Source organism: Salmo trutta, chromosome 2, assembly GCF_901001165.1.
Source record: "Salmo trutta chromosome 2, fSalTru1.1, whole genome shotgun sequence".
Taxonomy (NCBI): Eukaryota; Metazoa; Chordata; class Actinopteri; order Salmoniformes; family Salmonidae; genus Salmo; species Salmo trutta.
Window position 1 is genome coordinate 56,762,642 of NC_042958.1, and position 24,986 is coordinate 56,787,627.

The following is a 24,986-nucleotide window of genomic DNA, read 5'->3' on the forward strand; positions in this document are numbered from 1 at the left end:
TTAATAATTTATTGGGTCTGGGAACCCACAACACAATAAACACTCAACAAAACCATGGTTACACATCAATTAAAAACACAACACCAAATCTTCCTCAGCAGTAACTAAACACAACAGCCTCTGAATACCCCATATACTCATAAACATATCAATGTTGTTAACCATTTTGTAAGAGGCAAACTCAACCCTCAGTCTCGCTGCCAACGTCCCCTCCAGCCTTCCCACCACATCCACAGACCCCTGTCCCCGAATACTGTTATTTTCGTGTCTTCCATATTTCTAATTTAGCTGCCCCTGCAAGAGAACTACACCCCTTTGACTAAACCTGTACTTTAGCCCAAATATAAACTGTTGGGAAGAGAAAACCTCTCCCAGAGCTGAGAACCAAGTAGTGATCAGGTCAATCATCTCGACCAACCTGGGACACTGTAAAAACAGATGTCAGACTCAGCACAGAATGGACACCCCTCCTCAACAGTAGGATTCACGTGTACCAGATGCATATTGGTGGCTATGGCATGTATTATCCTCCATTGGAGGTCAGCTGTCTTCTTTTCAATAGGCAGTTTATACACTGCTCAAAAAAATAAAGGGAACACTTAAACAACACATCCTAGATCTGAATGAAATAAATAATCTTATTAAATACTTTTTTCTTTACATAGTTGAATGTGCTGACAACAAAATCACACAAAAATAATAAATGGAAATCCAATTTATCAACCCATGGAGGTCTGGATTTGGAGTCACACTCAAAATTAAAGTGGAAAACCACACTACAGGCTGATCCAACTTTGATGTAATGTCTTTAAAACAAGTCAAAATGAGGCTCAGTAGTGTGTGTGGCCTCCATGTGCCTGTATGACCTCCCTACAACGCCTGGGCATGCTCTTGATGAGGTGGCGGATGGTCTGCTGAGGGATCTCCTCCCAGACCTGGACTAAAGCATCCGCCAACTCCTGGACAGTCTGTGGTGCAACGTGGCGTTGGTGGATGGAGCGAGACATGATGTCCCAGATGTGCTCAATTGGATTCAGGTCTGGGGACCGGGCGGGCCAGTCCATAGCATCAATGCCTTCCTCTTGCAGGAACTGCTGACACACTCCAGCCACATGAGGTCTAGCATTGTCTTGCATTAGGAGGAACCCAGGGCCAACCACACCAGCATATGGTCTCACAAGGGGTCTGAGGATCTCATCTCGGTACCTAATGGCAGTCAGGCTACCTCTGGTGAGCACATAGAGGGCTGTGCGGCCCCCCCAAAGAAATGCCACCCTACACCATGACTGACCCACCGCCAAACCGGTCATGCTTGAGGATGTTGCAGGCAGCAGAACGTTCTCCACGGCGTCTCCAGACTGTCACGTCTGTCACATGTGCTCAGTGTTAACCTGCTTTCATCTGTGAAGAGCACAGGGCGCCAGTGGCGAATTTGCCAATCTTGGTGTTCTCTGGCAAATGCCAAACGTCCTGCACGGTATTGGGCTGTAAGCACAACCCCCACCTGTGGACGTCGGGCCCTCATACCACCCTCATGGAGTCTGTTTCTGACCGTTTGAGCAGACACATGCACATTTGTGGCCTGCTGGAGGTCATTTTGCAGGGCTCTGCCAGTGCTCTTCCTGCTCCTCCTTGCACAAAGGCGGAGGTAGCGGTCCTGCTGCTGGGTTGTTGCCCTCCTACGGCCTCCTCCACGTCTCCTGATGTACTGGCCTGTCTCCTGGTAGCGCCTCCATGCTCTGGACACTACGCTGACAGACACAGCAAACATTCTTGCCACAGCTCGCATTAGTGTGCCATCATGGATGAGTTGCACTACCTGAGCCACTTGTGTGGGTTGTAGACTCTGTCTCATGCTACCACTTGAGTGAAAACACCGCCAGCATTCAAAAGTGACCAAAACATCAGCCAGGAAGCATAGGAACTGAGAAGTGGTCTGTGGTTACCACCTGCAGAACCACTCCTTTATTGGGGGTGTCTTGCTGATTGCCTATAATTTCCACCTGTTGTCTATTCCATTTGCACAACAGCATGTGAAATTTATTGTCAATCAGTGTTGCTTCCTAAGTGGACAGTTTGATTTCACAGAAGTGTCATTGACTTGGAGTTACATTGTGTTGTTTAAGCGTTCCCTTTATTTTTTTGAGCAGTATATAAAGACCGCCAACAGCCTCTTGGGGAGGCACCTGGACCAAACACACCCGGCCACGTCGTCGATTTGACCACTTCCAAGGAAGAAGCACGGGACACTTTTACACAGATTTTGTACATGGCCTTCTTTCCCACCGCCTTGAACTCCCCCAGCTCCGGGGTATGGAAGGAAAGCAGCATCCCCACGTCCTCCTCGAATGACCCCACCTCAGCACTAACATTTGACGCAGGGAACACATAATCCAGACCCTCCGTCCACCGATCAGAATTGGAAGTGTCAGTCACATACTGCCGATGAAGTACTGGCAAGGAATTGCAGACCTCAGCTACAACCTTCCTCAGTAGGAGAGATGATCGGATCCCTGCTCTTTCTCCCAGCTCCTCCAACGATCTGCTCCTGCTCCGCATCAGATGACCCAGCTTGGTACACCCCACACCTAACAGGCATGAATGTAGGCTGGCTGAACCCATTACACAGAGTGGATGACAGTGTTATAAAAAAAGAGGCTCTTCAAAAAGCCACATCCCTGGTGGTGTGCCGGCCTTACGGGACATGACAAATACTCTCCAAGCCTGCATAACAGACTCATAAAATGGGGTCAGGGCAGACAAATCACCCCTCCTCTAGCTTTAAGAGGAAAATATGCTTGTCTAAGCCAAAACAGCCCGCTCTCCTCATCAATGTGTAGGCTGTGTCGACCCAGCTAGAACCATCTCTGTACAACAGCCTCTGTGCTGCTTGAAGCCAGAAAGCCATGATCCTGGAAGAAATATCCACCAGGCCTTGCCCATCCTCGTGTAGTGGCAGGTACAGGGCTGCAGCTTTAATCCAGTGTTGTCCAGACCAGAAGAAATGTCCACCAGGCCTTGCCCACCCTCGTGTAGTGGCAGGTACAGGGCTGCAGCTTTAATCCAGTGTTGTCCAGACCAGAAGAAATGTCCACCAGGCCTTGCCCACCCTCGTGTAGTGGCAGGTACAGGGCTGCAGCTTTTATCCAGTGTTGTCCAGACCAGAAGAAATTGACAAGGGTCCTCTGAAGCTCTTGTATCAGACCCCCCGGTGGCTGTAAAATCATTGGTCTGCGCCACAGAGTAGAGGCAGCTAGATTATTGGCTGCCAGCAACCTTCCCCTACTGCTGGAGTAGCACCCATTTCCACATTGACAATCTGGCACACACCCACCCACTTTCTCCACTACACCCTCCTAGTTTTTTTTCTGAAAGAAATCGGAGCCTACAAAAACACCCAAAGTCTTCATCCCATCTCTGCCCCACTGAATCCTCCCTGGTAACCGTGGAGCGGACCCCGTCTGAAGCTGACCTGCCCACAGCGCTTCGCTCTTTTTCCAGTTGACTCTAGCTGAGGAGGCCCCCTCACACAACTTTAAAGTGTTTGAGAGAACCTTAACATCCTCACTCCCTGTAATGAAAACTGTCACATCATCTGCATACGCAGACAGTGCTATCGTGGGACCCTCATCCAAGACAAAAAAAAACATCCCCAAACCCAAAGGCTTTCATTGTCTTGAACAAGTACTGGTGGTCTACACGGTCAAAAGCCTTCTCCTGATCCAAAGAAAGTAAACCCACATTCACATCAGACAGTTTGCAAATGTCTAAAAAATCTCTTATCAGAAACAAGTTGTCAACAATAGAGCGGTCAGGTACACAGTAAGACTGGTCCTTGTGGACCAATCGCCCCAGATATTCTTTTAACCTGTTTGAGATAAATTTTATATTCTGCACACAGCAATACAACAGGTCGTGTAAATCCCCCTTTTTTGTCAACAATGAAAGCACAGCATGTTGACAGGATACAGGAAGAGAACCCTCATGAAAAGATTCACACATCACTTCATAAAAATCCCCCCCAATAGACCCCCAAAAGTGCTTATAAACTCAGCAAAAAAAGAAACGTCCTCTCACTGTCAACTGTGTTTATTTTCAGCAAACTTAACATGTGTAAATATTTGTATGAATATAACAAGAGTCAACAACTGAGACATAAACTGAACAAGTTCCACAGACATGTGACTAACAGAAATGGAATAATGTGTCCCTGAACAAAGGGGGGGTCAAAATCAAAAGTAACAGTCAGTATCTGGTGTGGCCACCAGCTGCATTAAGTACTGCAGTGCATCTCCTCTTCATGGACTGCACCAGATTTGCCAGTTCTTACTGTGAGATGTTACCCCGCTCTTCCACCAAGGCACCTGCAAGTTCCCAGACATTTCTGGGGGCAATGGCCCTTGCCCTCACCATCCAATCCAACAGGTCCCAGACGTGCTTAATGGGATTGAGATCTGGGCTCTTCGCTGGCCATGGCAGAACACTGTCTTGCAGGAAATCACACACAGAACGAGCAGTATGGCTGATGGCATTGTCATGCTGGAGGGCCATGTCAGGATGAGCCTGCAGGAAGGGTACCACATGAGGGAGGAGGATGTCTTCCCTGTAACGCACAGCGTTTAGATTGCCTGTAATGACAACAAGCTCAGTCCGATGATGCTGTGACACACCGCCCCAGACCATGACGGACCTTCCACCTCCAAATCGATCCCGCTGTCCATCCTGTCTCCCTGTAGCGCTGTCTAAGGCTTCTCACAGTACGGACATTGCAATTTATTGCCCTGGCCTGGGAAACAGTGTGGGAAACAGTGTTTAAACCCTTTACAATGAAGATCTGTGAAGTTATTTGGATTTTTACGAATTATCTTTGAAAGACAAGGTCCTGAAAAAGGGACGTTACTCTTTTTGCTGAGTTTAGAACTCAGATGGTAAACCCTCGATGCCAGGGGCTCGGCCTGATGAGAGCTGTGTAACTGCTATGGACAGCTCCTCCAGAGTAATGTCAGAGTCCAAAGCAGCTCTCTGTTCAGGCCCTATTGAGGAAGTCCATGTAACAACTGTTCAGCACACAGAGAATCACAATCCTCCACATTATAGAGGGCAGAGTAGAAATCCACGGCATGTTGGCACTTTCCACTGTCATCCGTGGAACTAGGTTCTACAGCCCTAGGTTAAATAAAAAGAGCTAGGAGCATCCATATCCTTGAGGGTAGCAATCGACACCTAATCAAGGCACCCGCCACTCTTTCATGTAGAAACGACCTCAGTTCATGTCTCTTGTCCTGTATGTTCATTAGTCTGGGGTCATTCTGAGTGAGCAACTTCAATCCAATAGATTTGATGTCCTGTTCAAGGGCCCTGCTAGTCTCTTTAACTTCAATACTAGACAGAGCAGTATACTGTTGACAAAACACAAATATTTGGGCCTTCCCAACCTCCCACCATTGTCTCAAGTACTCAAAATTTCATTTAGTAACCATCCATTTTTCCCAAAACAACTTTTCCCAAAACATGACATCATGTAACAACTTAACATTAAAATACCAATAAGGTGATGACCTTTGTGGACAGGACAAGTGAATATCAACAGTAACATTATGGTGATCAGAGAAACCCACAAGAGTAATGTCACACCTTACAACCCTACTACAGTAGTGATCAGATACATACAACCTGTCTAGCCTTCCAACCCTACTACAGTAGTGATCAGATACATACAACCTGTCTAACATTCCAACCCTACTACAGTAGTGATCAGATGCATACAACCTGTCTAACCTTCCAACCCTACTACAGTAGTGATCAGATACATACAACCTGTCTAACCTTCCAACCCTACTACAGTAGTGATCAGATACATACAACCTGTCTAACCTTCCAACCCTACTACAGTAGTGATCAGATACATACAACCTGTCTGACCTTCCAACCCTACTACAGTAGTGATCAGATACATACAACCTGTCTAACCTTCCAACCCTACTACAGTAGTGATCAGATACATACAACCTGTCTAACCTTCCAACCCTACTACAGTAGTGATCAGATACATACAACCTGTCTAACCTTCCAACCCTACTACAGTAGTGATCAGATACATACAACCTGTCTAACCTTCCAACCCTACTACAGTAGTGATCAGATACATACAACCTGTCTAACCTTCCAACCCTACTACAGTAGTGATCAGATACATACAACCTGTCTAACCTTCCAACCCTACTACAGTAGTGATCAGATACATACAACCTGTCTAACCTTCCAACCCTACTACAGTAGTGATCAGATACATACAACCTGTCTAACCTTCCAACCCTACTACAGTAGTGATCAGATACATACAACCTGTCTAACCTTCCAACCCTACTACAGTAGTGATCAGATACATACAACCTGTCTGACCTTCCAACCCTACTACAGTAGTGATCAGATACATACAACCTGTCTGACCTTCCAACCCTACTACAGTAGTGATCAGATACATACAACCTGTCTGACCTTCCAACCCTACTACAGTAGTGATCAGATACATACAACCTGTCTGACCTTCCAACCCTACTACAGTAGTGATCAGATACATACAACCTGTCTGACCTTCCAACCCTACTACAGTAGTGATCAGATACATACAACCTGTCTAACCTTCCAACCCTACTACAGTAGTGATCAGATACATACAACCTGTCTAGCCTTCCAACCCTACTACAGTAGTGATCAGATACATACAACCTGTCTAACCTTCCAACCCTACTACAGTAGTGATCAGATACATACAACCTGTCTAACCTTCCAACCCTACTACAGTAGTGATCAGATACATACAACCTGTCTAACCTTCCAACCCTACTACAGTAGTGATCAGATACATACAACCTGTCCGACCTTGCTGCACTGACACCACCTTCATTTTTAACCATGTGTGCTGCCTAACGTTTGCATTCCTTACTCTCCACACATCAGAAAGCTGAAACTCAGTTAATAGACCAGACAGACATGTAGCTGACCGCAGGTGAGGTTCTTCAGCGGTGTGATCAATAGTTAAATCCACTGTACAGTTCCAGTCCCCCCTAAAACCATACAGCCCTCTTGGTCACACTGTCGTAAGGTTTCCTTTATTTTATCAAATACAGCAATATGCTCTGTACCCTCATTAGGGGCACAAACATTCAAACAAATATATATAAATAACATAACATCCGCCCCTGTTATAGTTACCACGGTCACCCCTAAGCCTGAGGAAACAAAATTACCACCCCAGCACTGAAATTAGTACCATGACTGAGTATATGCTGCCCCTCACACCACATACCCCAGTCAACCTCATTAGCCTCACCACTATGTGTCTCCTGTAGAAAAACGACATTAAGTCTTTTCTGTTTTATTACTTATAATACCCAAGCCCTCTTATTCCTGTACCTTCCTCCATTAATATTGAGAGAATCTACCCTTAGTACCTCCATATAGAAAGAGAACCTACCCTTAGTACCTCCATATAGAAAAGAGAACCTACCCTTAGTACCTCCATATAGAAAAGAGAACCTACCCTTAGTACCTCCATATAGAAAAGAGAACCTACCCTTAGTACCTCCATATAGAAAAGAGAACCTACCCTTAGTACCTCCATATAGAAAAGATAACCTACCCTTAGTACCTCCATATAGAAAAGAGAACCTCCCCTTAGTACCTCCATATAGAAAAGAGAACCTACCCTTAGTACCTCCATATAGAAAAGAGAACCTACCCTTAGTACCTCCATATAGAAAAGAGAACCTACCCTTAGTACCTCCATATAGAAAAGAGAACCTACCCTTAGTACCTCCATATAGAAAAGAGAACCTACCCTTAGTACCTCCATATAGAAAAGAGAACCTACCCTTAGTACCTCCATATAGAAAGAGAACCTACCCTTAGTACCTCCATATAGAAAAGAGAACCTACCCTTAGTACCTCCATATAGAAAAGAGAACCTACCCTTAGTACCTCCATATAGAAAAGAGAACCTCCCGTTAGTACCTCCATATAGAAAAGAGAACCTACCCTTAGTACCTCCATATAGAAAAGAGAACCTACCCTTAGTACCTCCATATAGAAAAGAGAACCTACCCTTAGTACCTCCATATAGAAAAGAGAACCTACCCTTAGTACCTCCATATAGAAAAGAGAACCTACCCTTAGTACCTCCATATAGAAAAGAGAACCTACCCTTAGTACCTCCATATAGAAAAGAGAACCTACCCTTAGTACCTCCATATAGAAAAGAGAACCTACCCTTAGTACCTCCATATAGAAAAGAGAACCTACCCTTAGTACCTCCATATAGAAAAGAGAACCTACCCTTAGTACCTCCATATAGAAAAGAGAACCTACCCTTAGTACCTCCATATAGAAAAGAGAACCTACCCTTAGTACCTCCATATAGAAAAGAGAACCTACCCTTAGTACCTCCATATAGAAAAGAGAACCTACCCTTAGTACCTCCATATAGAAAGAGAACCTACCCTTAGTACCTCCATATAGAAAAGAGAACCTACCCTTAGTAACCTCCATATAGAAAAGAGAACCTCCCTTAGTACCTCCATATAGAAAAGAGAACCTACCCTTAGTACCTCCATATAGAAAAGAGAACCTACCCTTAGTACCTCCATATAGAAAAGAGAACCTACCCTTAGTACCTCCATATAGAAAAGAGAACCTACCCTTAGTACCTCCATATAGAAAAGAGAACCTACCCTTAGTACCTCCATATAGAAAAGAGAACCTACCCTTAGTACCTCCATATAGAAAAGAGAACCTACCCTTAGTACCTCCATATAGAAAAGAGAAAGGAGAAGCAGAAGAAACCACAGAGAAACCAGACAAAGGGAAAAAAACACCCTATGAAGCATGATCATCATCATCATCGTTTTAATTTTCTCTTAACCTTACCACGTTTCCCACTACCTTTTGCAAATTTCCTCAAGCGAAAACGCTTCTTCTCACTCAATGGTCTAACCCCACCGTCTTCTGTAACATCACAGCTGACCTCACAAACTTATAAACATCAAAAAAATCTGCCAATTTGACAGATTTCCCTAAAGTCTGATCCAGGAACCCATTTACCACCTCCTAGATTGTAAATTGAGTCGTCACCAGCTGCTATCATATCAAGAGAGATATCCATATCCTTCTCCTGATCCTCCTCAACTGAGGCCACAGACCCCTGACTCCCCTCTGCCACATCCCTCTCAACACTCCCCACTTGCACCCCATCAGTACTTCTGGCATCTCCTCCACTACCTGGGAGACTAGCCCCACCTGAACCCCCTCCTGTACCCCATCACTCGTACAGGGCATCTCCTCACCAGTCTGAGGAAATGGCACTCCAGATCTGTCCTTACCTCCTACAACAATATGTTTCTGCTGACGCTATGTTCCCCTCAGGTACAAGTTGCAACTCTGTACCCTCAACACGGACAATTTGTTCCTCAGCAACAGGTGCTTGTGACTGCTCTACCACTGTGGGCCCAGGCGTTACAAGGACCACCTGCGCCCTTCCCTCAATTTTTTCGGGCAAGCATGTCGCTTATGGCCAACATCCCCACACTCAAAACACTGTTGACTACCCGTACTAGCATAAGCCATATACAGTCTGTTGTCATACTTGACTTTAAATGATACATCCAAAGTCTGCTCTTATCGCCAAAACGACATAACCTGTTTCAAAGCCGGGTGTTTGCAACCCAACGGGACAATCTTAATTGAACTTGCAAACTTCCCAAACCGCAAAAACTCGCGCTCCAATAGCTCATTGGAAATAAACGGCGGTACATTCAAAATCATTACCCTTGTTGGCGGAGAAAAAAGCAGAGTAGCTAGAAATAAACAATCAACAAGGCGCTCTTTAAGAAAAAAACACCACCGCTTTATTAATCCACGACCCATAAGAATGGGGGAAAAGAGAGAGAGAATGAGGGAAAGAGAGAGAGAATAGGGGGAAAGAGAGAGAATAGGGGGAAAGAGAGAGAGAATAGGGGGAAAGAGAGAGAATAGGGGGAAAGAGAGAGAGAATGGGGGAAAGAGAGAGAGAATGGGGAAAAATTGAGCGAGAGTAAATGGGGGAAAAGAGGGCGAGAGAGAATGGGGAAACGAGAGAGAGAGAATGGGGAAACGAGAGAGAGAGAATGGGGAAACGAGAGAGAGAATGGGGAAACGAGAGAGAGAATGGGGAAACGAGAGAGAGAATGGGAAACGAGAGAGAGAGAATGGGGAAACGAGAGAGAGAGAATGGGGAAACGAGAGAGAGAATGGGGAACGAGAGAGAGAATGGGGAAACGAGAGAGAGAGAATGGGGAAACGAGAGAGAGAATGGGGAAACGAGAGAGAGAGAATGGGGAAAGGGAGAGAGAGAGAGAATGGGGAAACGAGAGAGAGAGAATGGGGAAACGAGAGAGAGAATGGGGGAAACGAGAGAGAGAGAAGGGGGAAACGAGAGAGAGAGAAGGGGGAAACGAGAGAGAGAGAATGGGGAAACGAGAGAGAGAGAATGGGGAAACGAGAGAGAGAGAATGGGGAAACGAGAGAGAGAGAAGGGGGAAACGAGAGAGAGAATGGGGAAACGAGAGAGAGAATGGGGAAACGAGAGAGAGAATGGGGGGTAAGCTAGAGAGAGAATGGGGAAACGGGGAGAGATGGGGAATGGGGAAAGGGAGCGAGAGAGAGAATGGGAAACGAGAGCGAGAGAAGAATGGGGCAAACGAGGAGAAGAGAAGAGAACGAATGAGCGAGAGAATGCCGGCGAACGAGAGAGAGAGAATGGGGAACGAGAGAGAGGAGAATGAGGAACGAGGAGAGAGAATGGGAGGAACGAGAGGATGAGAGAATGGGGAACGATGAGGAGAAGGAATGGGGAAAGGGAGAGAGGGAATGGGGAAAGGGAGCGAGAGAGAATGGGGGAAACGAGAGAGAGAGAATGGGGAAACGAGAGAGAGAGAATGGGGAAACGAGAGAGAGAGAGAATGGGGGAAAGAGAGCGAGAGAGAATGGGGAAAAGAGAGAGAGAGAGAATGGGGGAGAGAGAGAGAGAGAGAATGGGGGAAAGAGAGCGAGAGAGAATGGGGAAAAATAGAGAGTGAGAATGGGGAACAATAGAGAGGGCGAATGGGGGAAATGAAATGGAGAGAATGTGGACGGGAGAGGGCGAATGGGGAAAGAGTGAGAGAGAGAATGGGGAAAAAGAGAAAGAGAATGGGAGAAAAGAAAGAGAGAATGGGGAGAGAGAGCGAGAGAATGGGGAGAGAGAGATGGGGAACAATAGAGAGGGCGAATGGGGAACAATAGAGAGGGCGAATGGGGAACAATAGAGAGGGCGAATGGGGAACAATAGAGAGGGCGAATGGGGAACAATAGAGAGGGCGAATGGGGAACAATAGAGAGGGCGAATGTGGAAAATGAAATGGAGAGAATGTGGACGGGAGAGGGCGAATGGGGAAGAGTGAGAGAGAGAATGGGGAAAAAGAGAAAGTGAGAGGGCGAGAATGGGAGAAAAGAAAGAGAGAATGTGGAGAGAGAGCGAGAGAATGGAGAGAGAGTGAGAGAATGGGGAGAGAGAGCGAGAGAATGGAGAGAGAGTGAGAGAATGGGGAGAGGGCGAGAGAATGGGGAGCAAGGGAATGGGGAAAAAGAGAGAGGGGATGGCGAAAAATAGAGAGAGAGAATGGGGGAAATGAAATGGAGAGAATGGAGGAGAGAGGGAGTGGGGAAAGAGAGCGAGAGAGAGAATGGGGGAAAAGAGAGAATGGGGAAAAAGAGAGAATGGGGAGAGAATGGAGAGGGAAGAGCGCGAGGGAATGGAAAAAATAGAAAGAATGGGGAGAAATAGAGAGAGAGAGAATGGGGAGCGAGAGAATGGGGAAAAATAGAGAGAGAATGGGGAAAAGAGAGAGAGAGAATGGGGAGCGAGAGAATGGGGAAAATAGAGGGGGGATGGGGAAAAAGAGCGAGAGAGAATGGGGGAAAGAGAGCGAGAGTGAATGGGGGAAAGAGAGCGAGAGAGAATGGGGGAAAGAGAGAGAGAGAGAATGGGGAAAGAGAGAGAAAGAGAGAGAGAGAGAATGGGGGAAAGAGAGAGAGAGAGAATGGGGGAAAGAGAGAGAGAGAGAATGGGGGAAAGAGAGAGTGAGAATGGGGGAAATGAAATGGAGAGAATGTGGACGGGAGAGGGCGAATGGGGAAAGAGTGAGAGAGAGAATGGGGAAAAAGAGAATGGGAGAAAAGAAAGAGAGAATGGGGAGAGAGAGCGAGAGAATGGGGAGAGAGAGATGGGGAACAATAGAGAGGGCGAATGGGGAACAATAGAGAGGGCGAATGGGGAACAATAGAGAGGGCGAATGGGGAACAATAGAGAGGGCGAATGTGGAAAATGAAATGGAGAGAATGTGGACGGGAGAGGGCGAATGGGGAAAGAGTGAGAGAGAGAATGGGGAAAAAGAGAAAGTGAGAGGGCGAGAATGGGAGAAAAGAAAGAGAGAGAATGTGGAGAGAGAGCGATGGGGAACAATAGAGAGGGCGAATGGGGAACAATAGAGAGGGCGAATGGGGAACAATAGAGAGGGCGAATGGGGAACAATAGAGAGGGCGAATGGGGAACAATAGAGAGGGCGAATGGGGAACAATAGAGAGGGCGAATGGGGAACAATAGAGAGGGCGAATGGGGAACAATAGAGAGGGCGAATGGGGAAAATGAAATGGAGAGAATGTGGACGGGAGAGGGCGAATGGGGAAAGAGTGAGAGAGAGAATGGGGAAAAAGAGAAAGTGAGAGGGCGAGAATGGGAGAAAAGAAAGAGAGAGAATGTGGAGAGAGAGCGAGAGAATGGAGAGAGAGTGAGAGAATGGGGAGAGAGAGCGAGAGAATGGAGAGAGAGCGAGAGAATGGGGAGAGGGCGAGAGAATGGGGAGAGAGAGCGAGAGAATGGGGAGAGAGTGAGAGAATGGGGAGAGGGCGAGAGAATGGGGAGCAAGGGAATGGGGAAAAAGAGAGAGGGGATGGCGAAAAATAGAGAGAGAGAATGGGGGAAATGAAATGGAGAGAATGGAGGAGAGAGAGAATGGGGAAAGGGAGCGAGAGAGAGAATGGGGAAAGGGAGCGAGAGAGAGAATGGGGAAAAAGAGAGAATGGGGAGAGAATGGAGAGGGAAGAGCGCGAGGGAATGGAAAAAATAGAAAGAATGGGGAGAAATAGAGAGAGAGAGAATGGGGAAAAGAAAGAGAATGGGGAAAAAGAGAGAGAGAATGGGAAAAGAGAGAATGGGGAAAAGAGAGAGAGAGAATGGGGAGCGAGAGAATGGGGAAAATAGAGGGGGGATGGGGAAAAAGAGCGAGAGAGAATGGGGAAAAAGAGGCAGATAATGGGGAAAAATAGAGAGAGAGAATGGGGGAAAATAGAGAAAGAGAGAGAGAATGGGGGAAAATAGAGAGAGAGGGAAAATAGAGAGAGATAGAGAATGGGGGAAAATAGAGAGAGAGAGAGAGAATGGGGGAAATAGAGAGAGAGAGAGAGAGAGAGAGAATGTGGAAAAATAGAGCGAGAGAGAGAGAATGGGGAAAAGAGAGAGAGAATGGGGAAAATGAAATAGAGATAATGTGGACGTGAGAGGGAGAGGGCGAATGGAGAAAGAGAGAGAATGGGGAGAAAGAAAGAGGGAGAGAATGGGGGAAAAAGAGAGAGAGAGTGGGGAGAGATGGGGAGAGGGGGAGAGATTGAGAGAGAATGGGGAGAGATTGAGAGAGAATGGGGAGAGGGGGAGAGAATGGGGAAAAAGAGGGTATGAGCAGAGAGAGATGGTGGGATCACATAAGGGCCTCATGAGAAGGTCTGCCAGAGGTAAGGTTTATCTCAAGCCTTGAGTTGTGTGTATCACACACACACCCTCCCCTCCCATTATTTCCCCCTCTGTCAAGTGTCAAACACAGAGGATGGATCCGGTTTGATAAGTTCTGTTCTGTCTGGAGATGTCATGTGTCAGACCTAGATCTGCCATACAGTAGAAGAAACCATGTTTTTCACACTGAAACTCTCTGGTCCAAGATATGTTTGGAGATTTTTACGGTGGTATTATGTGACTTTATTTGAATAAATAAGGCTTGTAATCGCGTATGGCTGGTAGATTTCATGTCAATCTCTTTGTGGCATATATCATCGTTGCAGTGTAGATGATATCTATTAGATGGACAACTTTGTAGCGAAAATTATCATTGCAAATTAGGTCCAGTGGATTATGGAAAAGGGGACTGTTATCAACAGTATTGCAGAATGTGTTTTTTGTCTACATCATCTGCTTTATGATGGTTTGTAGTGACCCATTTGAATGAACACATTATACATATGTGTGGTCTTTATGAATAACATGCATGTGTTACCTACACTACCGTTCAACAGTTTGGGCTCACTTAGAAATTACCTTGTTTTTGAAAGAAAAGCACTTTTTTTTGTCCATTTAAAATAACATCAAATTGATCAGAAATGCAGTGTAGACATTGTTAATGTTGTAAATAACTTTTGTAGCTAGAAACGGCGACTCCGGGATGCTGGCCTGCTAGGCAGAGTTCCTCTGTCCAGTGTCTGTGTTATTTTGCCCATCTTAATCTTTCCTTTTTATTGGCCAGTCTGAGGTATGGCTTTTTCTTTGCAAACCTGGAGTCGCCTCTTCGCCTCTTCACTAAACTAGACACATTAGAGTGTCTAGTTTCTCAAACTAGACACTCTAATGTACTTGTCCTCTTGCTCAGTTGTGCACCGGGGCCTCCCACTCCTCTTTCTATTCTGGTTAGAGCCAGTTTCCACTGTTCTGTGACAGGAGTAGTACACAGCATTGTACGATATCTTCAGTTTCTTGGCAATTTCTCGCATGGAATAGCCTTCATTTCTCAGAACAAGAATAGACTGACGAGTTTCAGAAGAAAGTTCTTTGTTTCTGGCCATTTTGAGCCTGTAATCGAACCCACAAATGCTGATGATCCAGATACTCATCTAGTCTAAAGAAGGCCAGTTTCATTGCTTCTTTAATCAGGACAACAGTTTTCAGCTGTGCTAACATAATTGCATAAGGGTTTTCTAATGATCAATTAGCCTTTTAAAATTATAAACTTGGATTAGCTAACACAACGTGTCATTGGAACACAGGAGTGATGGTTGCTGATAATGGACCTCTGTACGCCTATGTAGATATTCCATAAAGAATCTGCAGTTTCCAGCTACAATAGTCATTTACAACATTAACAATGTCTACACTGTATTTCTGATCAATTTGATGTTATTTTTAATGGACAAATGTGCTTTTCTTTAAATAACAAGGACATTTCTAAGTGACCCTAAACTTTTGAATGGTAGTGTACATGTAGATTTCTGAGATCATGCCATTCAGCACAATTGGATACACATGTGAATGCTTGGTTATTTTACAGAGCTAGCCAAACCATCTGGGATTATTCCTCCTCTCACACCTCTACCTTCTCTCTCTGTCATGGGGGTTCCGGGGGTTAATTACAGAGTCTGTCAGAGGGCTGGGTTTACACTCTTAAAGTATCACAGACACTGTTTCTTAAATGGATTTAAACATGGCTCAAGTGAATTATGACTCCATTCTAATCCCTCGCTCCTCTCCTCCACTCTGGCCTCTCCTCTTCTCCTCCCTGTCTGGCAGCCTGGGCGTGAGGGAGTGGAGGGGGTTGCCTGGGGGCCTGAGGACCTTCTCCTCCATCCTCGGAGAGTGTTGTCAGAGGAGAGACCCCTAAGCGCTGGTATATTAATCTACATTACTGTAGGCAGGAGAGGGCCCCCCGTCCCATGCATTTTACTCATTCATTCAAATGACTTGGTAGGCATCAAACAGACCAGCCCGTGGTCCTCTCCTCCTCTCCAATCCGCTTTCCATTTAGATTCCCCCAGGCCCGATGTTGTTAAGGAGGCATGTTCCCTATCCAATACACCAGACACCCCTAGTTAGGGATTTCAATACAGGAATAACGCGGATATGAAGTATCAAATATGAAGACAAAAAGGACTTCAGACCGTGAGCAATAGACGAAGAGTTCCTTAGGCTAGGCGTTTAGGTCCTGACCAGTGACACTGTATTTTCTGTTATTGCTTATGGACTCCTGCGAGATCGTCCTGTCGGAGGATCCCACTTCTGTCACCAAATGGATGGCTTTTTTGAGAATAATATTTGTAAGTGTACAACACTTACCTTGTACTAGTGCTGAGCGATCAACCGAAATTGAGCGACATTGGTTCAATTATTTGAATTCCATTTCATTCTGGGTTTTTTTCTGTGAGCTCGATGCGCGGTTTCTCTAGAGATAAATCAGATCAAGCCTGAACTGTGCGAGATAGTAGGGAGTTTTAGTTTCCTACGCGCCAATATTCTACAGTTTAGCGCAGAAAACGTGGTAATTGACTACAATGACCGTAATCCATTGCACACCCGCCTACTTGTCCGTTCTATGTGGAGCAGAGACAGGGAAACGGAGAGAAGAGAGAGTGCATGATGGAGAGGGATCGAGGGCACTTTGTGAGGTATCTCTACCTGAAAAGACATGATCTTAATGATTAAAAGTATTCCTTATTTACTTTGAAGTACTACTAACATGGTAATTTTCTCCGACAGCATAGGCAGCAGAGAGATGAGATGATGACTTGGAATGAAATCATAAAATAAAACAAATGTAATGTACACAACAACTGAAATCATTTTTAAGTAATGTGAATGAATGGTGGTTAATAGGTGATGAGCAGTAATGGTCAGTCACTACCATCATGAGACTTTTATTGATTGTTTTATTCTGTGTTACAGAATTCAACCCCCATAATGCATAGTGAATTTCATGTCAAATAAATAAATAATCCAAACCAAAATAAAACGTATCATTTTTTTCATAATCAAACCGAAACAGACTTCAAAACGCGCTAAGCGCTACCCTGTACGTTACCCAAGTGAAGAACTTAATAATAACTTGTATTATTAAGTCATTATAAATGCTGATATAAATACTTAAATGCTTTCTTAGTCCTTTTTATTATGCATACCATGTTAATACATGGTTATAAATGCTATAAGACTCATTTATCATTTTTCCGTGCAAATATATCCTACCAGCACTACTTATAAATAGTTTATTAAAGCTTATTAAAATACAACTAATGTTGAAGTACTACCACCCTATCCCCTTAACCAAGCCTTCGCCAGCCCAAAACAAACTTCCCATCAACCCCTCCTCATTCATCTCAAGCCCTCCTCCTGCCTCCACAGCTGTCAAATGAACTAGCGGCAGGATCCCCAAACACAACACATACAGTAACACACTAGCATCTCTGTTGGGGCGTTTGCGAGTAAATAATCATGGTTAATAATGAATGGCGATTAAAGAGGGAGTTGTGGCCTTGCTAAACACGCGCTGATTAATGTTTCCTGCTTCTTCCCCAATCGGCTCTGCATTATGCAAGCGCTGCAGCGCCAGCACCCTATCAGGAGAGGCCCCTTGCCAGAGCCACGGAGACCAGGCCCATTTATTCAAATCAATCTGTGATAAACATGGTGTATGGAGTGTTCTGTCGTAGCTTAACTGTCATTACGAAGGGATATTCTCACCGTCACATGTGTAACTTACACTCTCATGAACACCACCTGCTGAGCTGTTTCCAAATTGAGGGCTCAGGCCCCTGGAGAGCCTCTCCATGTCAGGCTGGAGCCATGGACTGGAGCATTGGACTGGAGCAGGGCTAGTGTAGGACCAGGCTATAGAAGTTGGTGGAAGAGGAGAAGTTGGGTCTGGGTGTGGGTCTGGGGCTGTAGCAGTAATGGAAGAGGCTGAAAGTCGGGCTGGGGTAAGTATCTGACTAAAGATGTTCCTGGACAGAGACTAGATGTAAGAGCGGGTCTAAGGCTGGAGTTTGGAGTAAACTGCCACTAAACTCAGGCCAGGATAGATGCTGGGGCTGGGGGTCGGGCTGGGTGAGGGGAAGGGGTAGGTAGGGGTTGAGTGAGCAGTCCTGAGTTGCAGCTCCACAGCCCCAGTGATGAATGGCTAAATCATGGGCTATTCATCTCCTGCTTAGAGCAGTGGACACTGGCCCCACTCCCCCTCCACATGTCAGCAAATGTGATAATTCTGTCATTTGTCAGGAGTGACGGAGAGTGGGGGAGTGTGTGGAGAGGCACTCTGGAGACTACGTCTGGGACTACGGACACACACACACACATACACACACACATGAGCACATACGCATACATACGTATGAACACACACACAAACAAACTAAAACATCAATTTGCGCTACTTGTCCTCCCTTCACTTTACATCATTTTTTGTTGTTGTTGTTCAAAGTCTATTTTTGTCAAGTTTACTTAGGCGTCAGTGGGAGAATGTGACTGTGCCATAGAGCGAGGTGTTTTATGGCAAATTCCATCCATAATTCACAGACGTTGTATTGTATTACCTCCAGGAAACTTGTGACGCTTTTTCCACCTTATTATGTAAATCACGTTTAGAAATAGTTTTTCCCCTTTCCTTCCCTAAAGCCTGTCTGCAGTTTTGTGTGTGTGTTTGGGAGTTGCTGGACCAAACAATTGTGTATGTGGGCGCTGTGTGCACGTGCGTGAGAGCTTGCGTTTACGTGTGTGTGTGTGTGTGTGTGTGTGTGTGTCTTTGAATAGCAGTCTTGTCAGTGTGTGTGAACAGTAAATAACCTTGTATGAGGCCCTCATAGTACCCATTAAACATGATAACCTCGGAGTTAAGGGCCGGACATTTTGTTGTTTCAGATGTCTCTGTGATTTCAAACAGACAACTGTGACCCCTGGCTAACCCTGTCTTTGCCTATTTTTTTCTCTCCTCTTCTCTCTCCCTTCTCTCGCTCTATCTCTCTACCTCTATCTCTCTACCTCTATCTCTCTACCTCTATCTACCTCTATCTCTCTCTACCTCTATCTCTCTCTACCTCTATCTCTCTCTACCTCTGTCTCTCTCTACCTCTACCTCTCTCTGTGCAGAATCATCCAGAACAGAGTCCTGGTCTTCGTCCTCGGCGCCATCATCCTCATCACCATCATCCTGGCTATCTATTTCAATGTGCGAGGGCACTGATCTCCCTAATTCTCTCTCTCTCTTTCACACACACACACACACACACACACACACACACACACACACACACACACACACACACACACACACACACCAGGCGTGATTAATAGCGACAAAAGCATTGCTCTGGAGTAATTAGGACAAATGGTTCCAATGAATCACTCTTTCCAGGCCATGACAGGGGTCTCTCTCTCGCTCTCTCTCTCTCTCTCGCTCCCACAGTTTTTGTTCTATTGTTTTTGATATTATTCATGGTGTTGTCACTGGACTGTGTTTGATTGGGAGATCCATCTTTTCCCTGGGTAGAGAGAGCCTATGGGGAATTCAAAGAGTTTAGATGTAAATCCTGCTAGTGTTGTTTATTCACTACTTCCATGGTCTAACCTAAGGTGGCCGCAGTCCCTTTTCTATGTATGTGTGTTTGTGTGCGTGTGCAATTTAAGTTTATGGCCTTGTGAGCGTGTGTGTGAGGGCTTGCCTATCTGTACGCAGGGCTTTTCTCTCCCTCTTTGTCAGACCAACTTTCAATCCATCTAGTATATTAGGCACTAGACTCAACTCTGATTAACATGGGGGCTTACTACATGCGTCCACAGTCACACACAGCCTCCAGGTACAAAGGACAGTACCTTCAAATAAGACTCTTTCCACACGGTTGGGCTGAAATATAAGATATACATTCGTAAATGGATGACGTATCCGCCTTATAGAAAACGCATGAAAAGGTTTGCTTCTGTTTTTACTCAAGGAAGGAGACCCAGAGTTTGATTTGTCCGGCCTCTTCACAATATTCACTCGTATCAATGATATCTGACTGTGAGGGATCTCAACATTGTCCAGACTCCATGATCTTTTGTTCATACACACATGACATTAATATAGAATTGGTTGTAGTAGTCCACATACTGCACTAACTGGCAAATCTACATAAATGTACGCAGAGAAAAAAAGGTGTTTTAGGTTTTTCATATTACCAGTAATTCTGTTACTATTTATTTATATACATTGTTTGAGAATTGATGATTTATTTTAGTTGATTATCATTAAGTGTACATTTTATGGAGTCTATTGTAAATGTAACCTGACGCAGACCAATCGTCTTTGGCCAGCGAATCACATGATATATAGTTCGTATTTCTCCAGGACCAGTTCAATCATGGATTGCTTTGATTGTGTGTGAATTCAGACTTAAGTCATTTTTAATATGAATGAAATTGCTCTGTTGTCCTATCTAAATGTTTTTGTCTTATTTCTTCTGTTTTGTCCAGAGTTGTAATGAAGAACATGTTTATGTAGAGCCTTTAACCCAAACAGCTTCAAGCTGATATGTTGTTGCATGTTTTTACCAACTCCCAGTACTACGTGTGTTTCAGTCCAGTTTGGAAGGGGAATGCCATTCTACTGTAGGTGGACAGAGTTAAAATTGTTGTGTTTTATGTGCAAAATATGAGAGGTGCTGCAAAGGGACTGTTTGTGTGTCCTGTCATTAGGGCTGAATGATGCTCTCATTAGCCCTGTAACACACACATTACTCACACACAAACATACTCTCATTAAAACATACACAGGTACCCCCCATGTCCTCGACAGACAGACAGACAGACAGACAGACAGACAGACAGACAGACAGACAGACAGACAGACAGAAGGCCGGTGGTCTGCCTGGCTCCGTGCGGCAGCACGAGAGAGAGGCCATTTGCTATTCCGTTTCAGGCCAAGCCGATTGTCTTATTTTGGAAGCGGGCTTGTTGGGGGGGCGGGGCTTTCTCCGCTACTGCCCCAGCCGCCCGGCGGCTTCAAAGGTTCAAATGAATGACCAACAAAATAGTGTCTCCCCCTCCATCCCATGTGGGCCAACCCGTTGCCGAGTTATCATTAAGTTGAGGAATAATGAAAAAAAAGGATAAGGAGAGGAAACCAGGGGGGAGAAATCCCTGCCAACCTCATCAGATAATCATCTGTGGGATTTGGTTTTTCCATCAAAAGGAAGAACAGGTGGAGGTATGTGTGAGAATCTATACCTAGAGGTTGGTGTATATGAGCCAAACAACTGATTATTGTGTGTACCTATCTGGAGTGCCTACGTGTGCTCTCTCCTCGGCCCCTCCCTCCTTTCTCTCTCCACCCCCACCTGTCCTCCCTCTTTCCCTCACCACTCTCTTCCTCCCTCTCTCTCTCTCTTTCCCAGCCTGTCAGGAGCTGAGTTGTAGCGCTGCCGCAGCCTCCCTTCTGCCGTGCAGCGTGGCTGCGGCAGGCAGCGAGCGGGGCTCTATTTGAAGTTGTAATGGTGTCAAAAAGTCAGGGCTGACTGACAGCTGTCAGTCCCACAGGGCCTCATTAAAAACAGACCCACTTGACAAGGAAATAATTGAGCGTCGCCGACAACTCTGCCTGGGCTCCGTTTAGATGTTTGTATTTTCTTTCATTATTATTTCTGGCTATTATGTTCATTAGGAAATGGCATTAAACAACTTTAGATAGAAGGGGGAGGGCTAATGATTTGTTTAGAGGGGGGGGGTATTATTTAACAGGAGGCCTGTCATATGATTCCTTGGCTTGGCAGATGCCTGGTATCATCTGCCAGCATTCCTTCTTTTTGTCTGCTTTCTCTTGTTCTCTCCTTTTTGTCTGCCCATCCTTCCTTTTTTCCCAGCCCTCTTATATCGCTCCATCCCTCCTTCCTTCCCTTTCTCTCTCTCTCTCTCTCCTTCTCTCTTTCCGAGCAGCGGGTGCCTTTAGAGAACGAAATAGATTATTCATTACCCCCTTTCTGTTCTTTGTGACTGATTTGGTTTTCGACGAGCGTCTTGCCACGGAGAGAAGGATGAAAACTTGTCAAAAATAGGTTCTATCTTATTCCAAGGGGCAACAATAGCAGCAGGTACAGACACCTTTTAATATTTAATTAAGCCCAGTGTTAACCCTCCTTAAGTGGCTAGAGGGGTGTGAGCTTCATACAGACAGAGAGAGAGAGAGGGGAGGGGAGGGGATTTGGGGGGGTGATTAGTAATTTGATTTCTAAAGCCATTTCAATACTTTTGCTTCTCCGATCGCTAGACAGGCTAGTGTTTTATGATCTTGTCCATTGTCATATGATCATTATCTGAGGGGCTGGTGAGTTCGTCATGTCCAAGGCTGAAGATGCCTTTTAAGGTTTTGGAGATGTCTACCATTTAGGTTTGGGTCATCTCTTCTTCATTACGCAAGACCCATGTAGGCATATGCCACATTTGAAAAATAGGGCAACCGAGAACCCTTCAAACACAGCGCAGGTTAAGCCTACGTCTCCTGGTGTTTACTACACAAACCAGGGGTCCTCTCGAAAACCTGTAAAAGGGGCGAATTGTTCCCAGGACAAGTAAACTTCTCGGGCGGCGGCCCCTTCCGGTACAAAATCCTGCCGTTTGTCAGCCGTTTAGGTGGACAAGAATTGTGACAGGGAGCGTGTGAGCCGTTATCCCTCTGAAGGACGCACCTTAAACGGGATAGGTAAACAACTCCGACAGTGGGTTCGCAATGGGAGGGCAGACGTTTTATCTCCCAGAGAGTCTCCGCTGTGAGGGACGCCCGCCCGCAGACCAGCGAGCCGAAGTCCACAATGGCACCGTTTGACAATACGGATGAGTCTGCCTCTGTATCGACTGTCCACACAAACGCAGACAAAAATACATTACACACGCATCCTTCTCTACTGTCACACGTGCTGGAGCAACCCCCTAAATCCCCTTTCATTCTATGATAGTAGAGAGAGGGCTACAGTATGTTCCCCCTTTTTGTACCAGTCCAAGTAGAATGGCTTCTTTTTCTTTTTTTCCCCCCGCTCTTCTTCTTTTTTTTTTTAATCACCAAAGCTGTTGTTTATTTTAATGGTGTTTACACTCACAAAGACATGACAATGACCCTGTTCTCTGTGGTAGGTCACAGAGCTACAGCCGTGTCTAGAACTCCTACCCTTGTGCTTGTGGGGCGAAGGATGGAGTCGGAATAGTGCAATGACGAGTGCAGTTGGTTTGCGTGTTGCGTGTGCATGTTTCGGTCGGTGTTCAAAAGGTCCATCAATAGTGTGTCTAGTATCTTGATGATCATGTCCAAGCAGCTGAACTCAACATTGTGTTGCTTTTCATACTTTTTTGGGGGCTGTTTAGTTTTTCCCCGAGACATTTTTGTGGTTTCTGTAGATGTGAAGAACGTTTGTGTTGTCATTAAAGCAGTATTGCATTTCAACAACAAAGATGCCCTGTCATAACTTCCTGTTGTCTTCCCTCCTCCGCCCCTCTCGTTCTGTCGTTCATTCGGCACCGAAAAACAACCCGACACTTCAGGAAGAAGGAAAGGCGGAGCCTGCAAGTTTCCATTTTACCCACGGCTAAAATGCAGTCAAATCCAATGTCTGTATTACCTTCTATTATGTGTACCTCAACTTGCACAGTGAAGCACCGACACAGGTGAACTATTCATACAATATGAACACTGAACACAAAGACCAGGTCAGACACGGACTGAAGCAGACTAAACTAATCTCCCCCTCTTTCTTTCTCCCTCATCTCTCTCATCTCTCTCCCTGTAGAGTACTGACATATCCTTTGAGCTAAAATTAACTCTTTACCGCTACAAAGGAATACAGTTGTAACCGGCGCTGCCATTTGCATGATAATGGAGACTTCATATAATTGACCCAGTAGACAGTATTAGGCTTCTTAAATGTTTGCATACTTTTTAACCTCTCGTTTTGTTATGTAATGCTTATAATTTCATTAGGGCTCCAATAGCTATTAGAACATATGAACGTATAGTATGCTGCAGTAAATGGTAAGATGCTTTTGCAACATGTAAATGCAGTAATTTATGGTAGGTGGATTTGAAGGTATGTCTAGTGGTACAGTGAATGTCAGATCCCAGAAGAGTGTTGACAAATTGAAAGCAGAGGTCAGTGGGGACATTTTTGTATGTCTGTTCTCTTTTCAGAGACAAATGCATTCTTCTGGTCAACCCCCAGACAGTGTAATGTAGAGCTGGATTGACAGAGACCGACAGAGGTAAAGAGAGAAGGAGATCTGGAAGGGATCAGACAAGGCTGCAAGAAGCCTGGAAGGCAGGCCCTGACTGTTGTGTTAGTTCCAAGCTGCACAGTCATTTACTTTGCATGTGGTGTCTTACCAGACAATATTCTACATTTCCAACTGGGAGGCATCAGTGAAGAAATCACTGTCTTCAAAAGACGACCTGCCATTCATGTTCCCCGTAGCCGGAGATCTGAGCAAACGGTGATAACCCGCGACATCTTTCTGGAAAATGGGGAGTCGATCAGCTTTGATGGAGCACATCCTCTATGACAGGCTACTGAAGAGCTCTCTAATGAACTGGGGGGGGGGGGGGGGCATCGCTTAGCATGGCAGCATGGAGGAAGAAGGGAAGGGGGATGGGATGGGGGGATTAGGGATGGAGAAGGGGGGTACAATTGTGTCAGTGAGGCATTTCATATGTATAATCATCTAAACATAAACATAAGCTCATAGATATACTATAATGGATGGAGGTGAGGAAGATGGGATGGAAGGATGGCAGAAAGATATTGGAGATGAGGAGGATGGAAGGATGGCGGAATGGTATTAGAGATGAGGAAGATGGGATGGAAGGATGACAGAACGGTATTAGAGATGAGGAAGATGGGATGGAAGGATGACAGAACGGTATTAGAGATGAGGAAGATGGGATGGAAGGATGACAGAAAGGTATAGAGATGAGGAAGATGGGATGGAAGGATGACAGAACGGTATTAGAGATGAGGAAGATGGGATGGAAGGATGACAGAACGGTATTAGAGATGAGGAAGATGGGATGGAAGGATGACAGAACGCTATTAGAGAT

The 24,986-nt window shown here is 45.4% G+C and overlaps 1 protein-coding gene across 4 annotated transcripts in view; it reads left to right on the forward strand.

The window, feature by feature from the left end:
* Window positions 1–23,349, forward strand: part of LOC115158049 (vesicle transport through interaction with t-SNAREs homolog 1A) — a 183,908-nt gene extending 160,559 nt beyond the window's left edge. For 2 of the 4 annotated variants that reach the window (XM_029706534.1, XM_029706543.1), the window contains one exon: window positions 19,025–23,349. In XM_029706534.1, the coding sequence (XP_029562394.1) occupies window positions 19,025–19,118 (94 nt within the window). In that variant the 3' untranslated portion in view covers window positions 19,119–23,349. The remainder of the gene's footprint in view (window positions 1–19,024) is intronic. The other 2 variants (XM_029706553.1, XM_029706561.1) reach the window with 1 other exon arrangement.
* The last annotated feature ends 1,637 nt before the right edge of the window (window positions 23,350–24,986 follow it).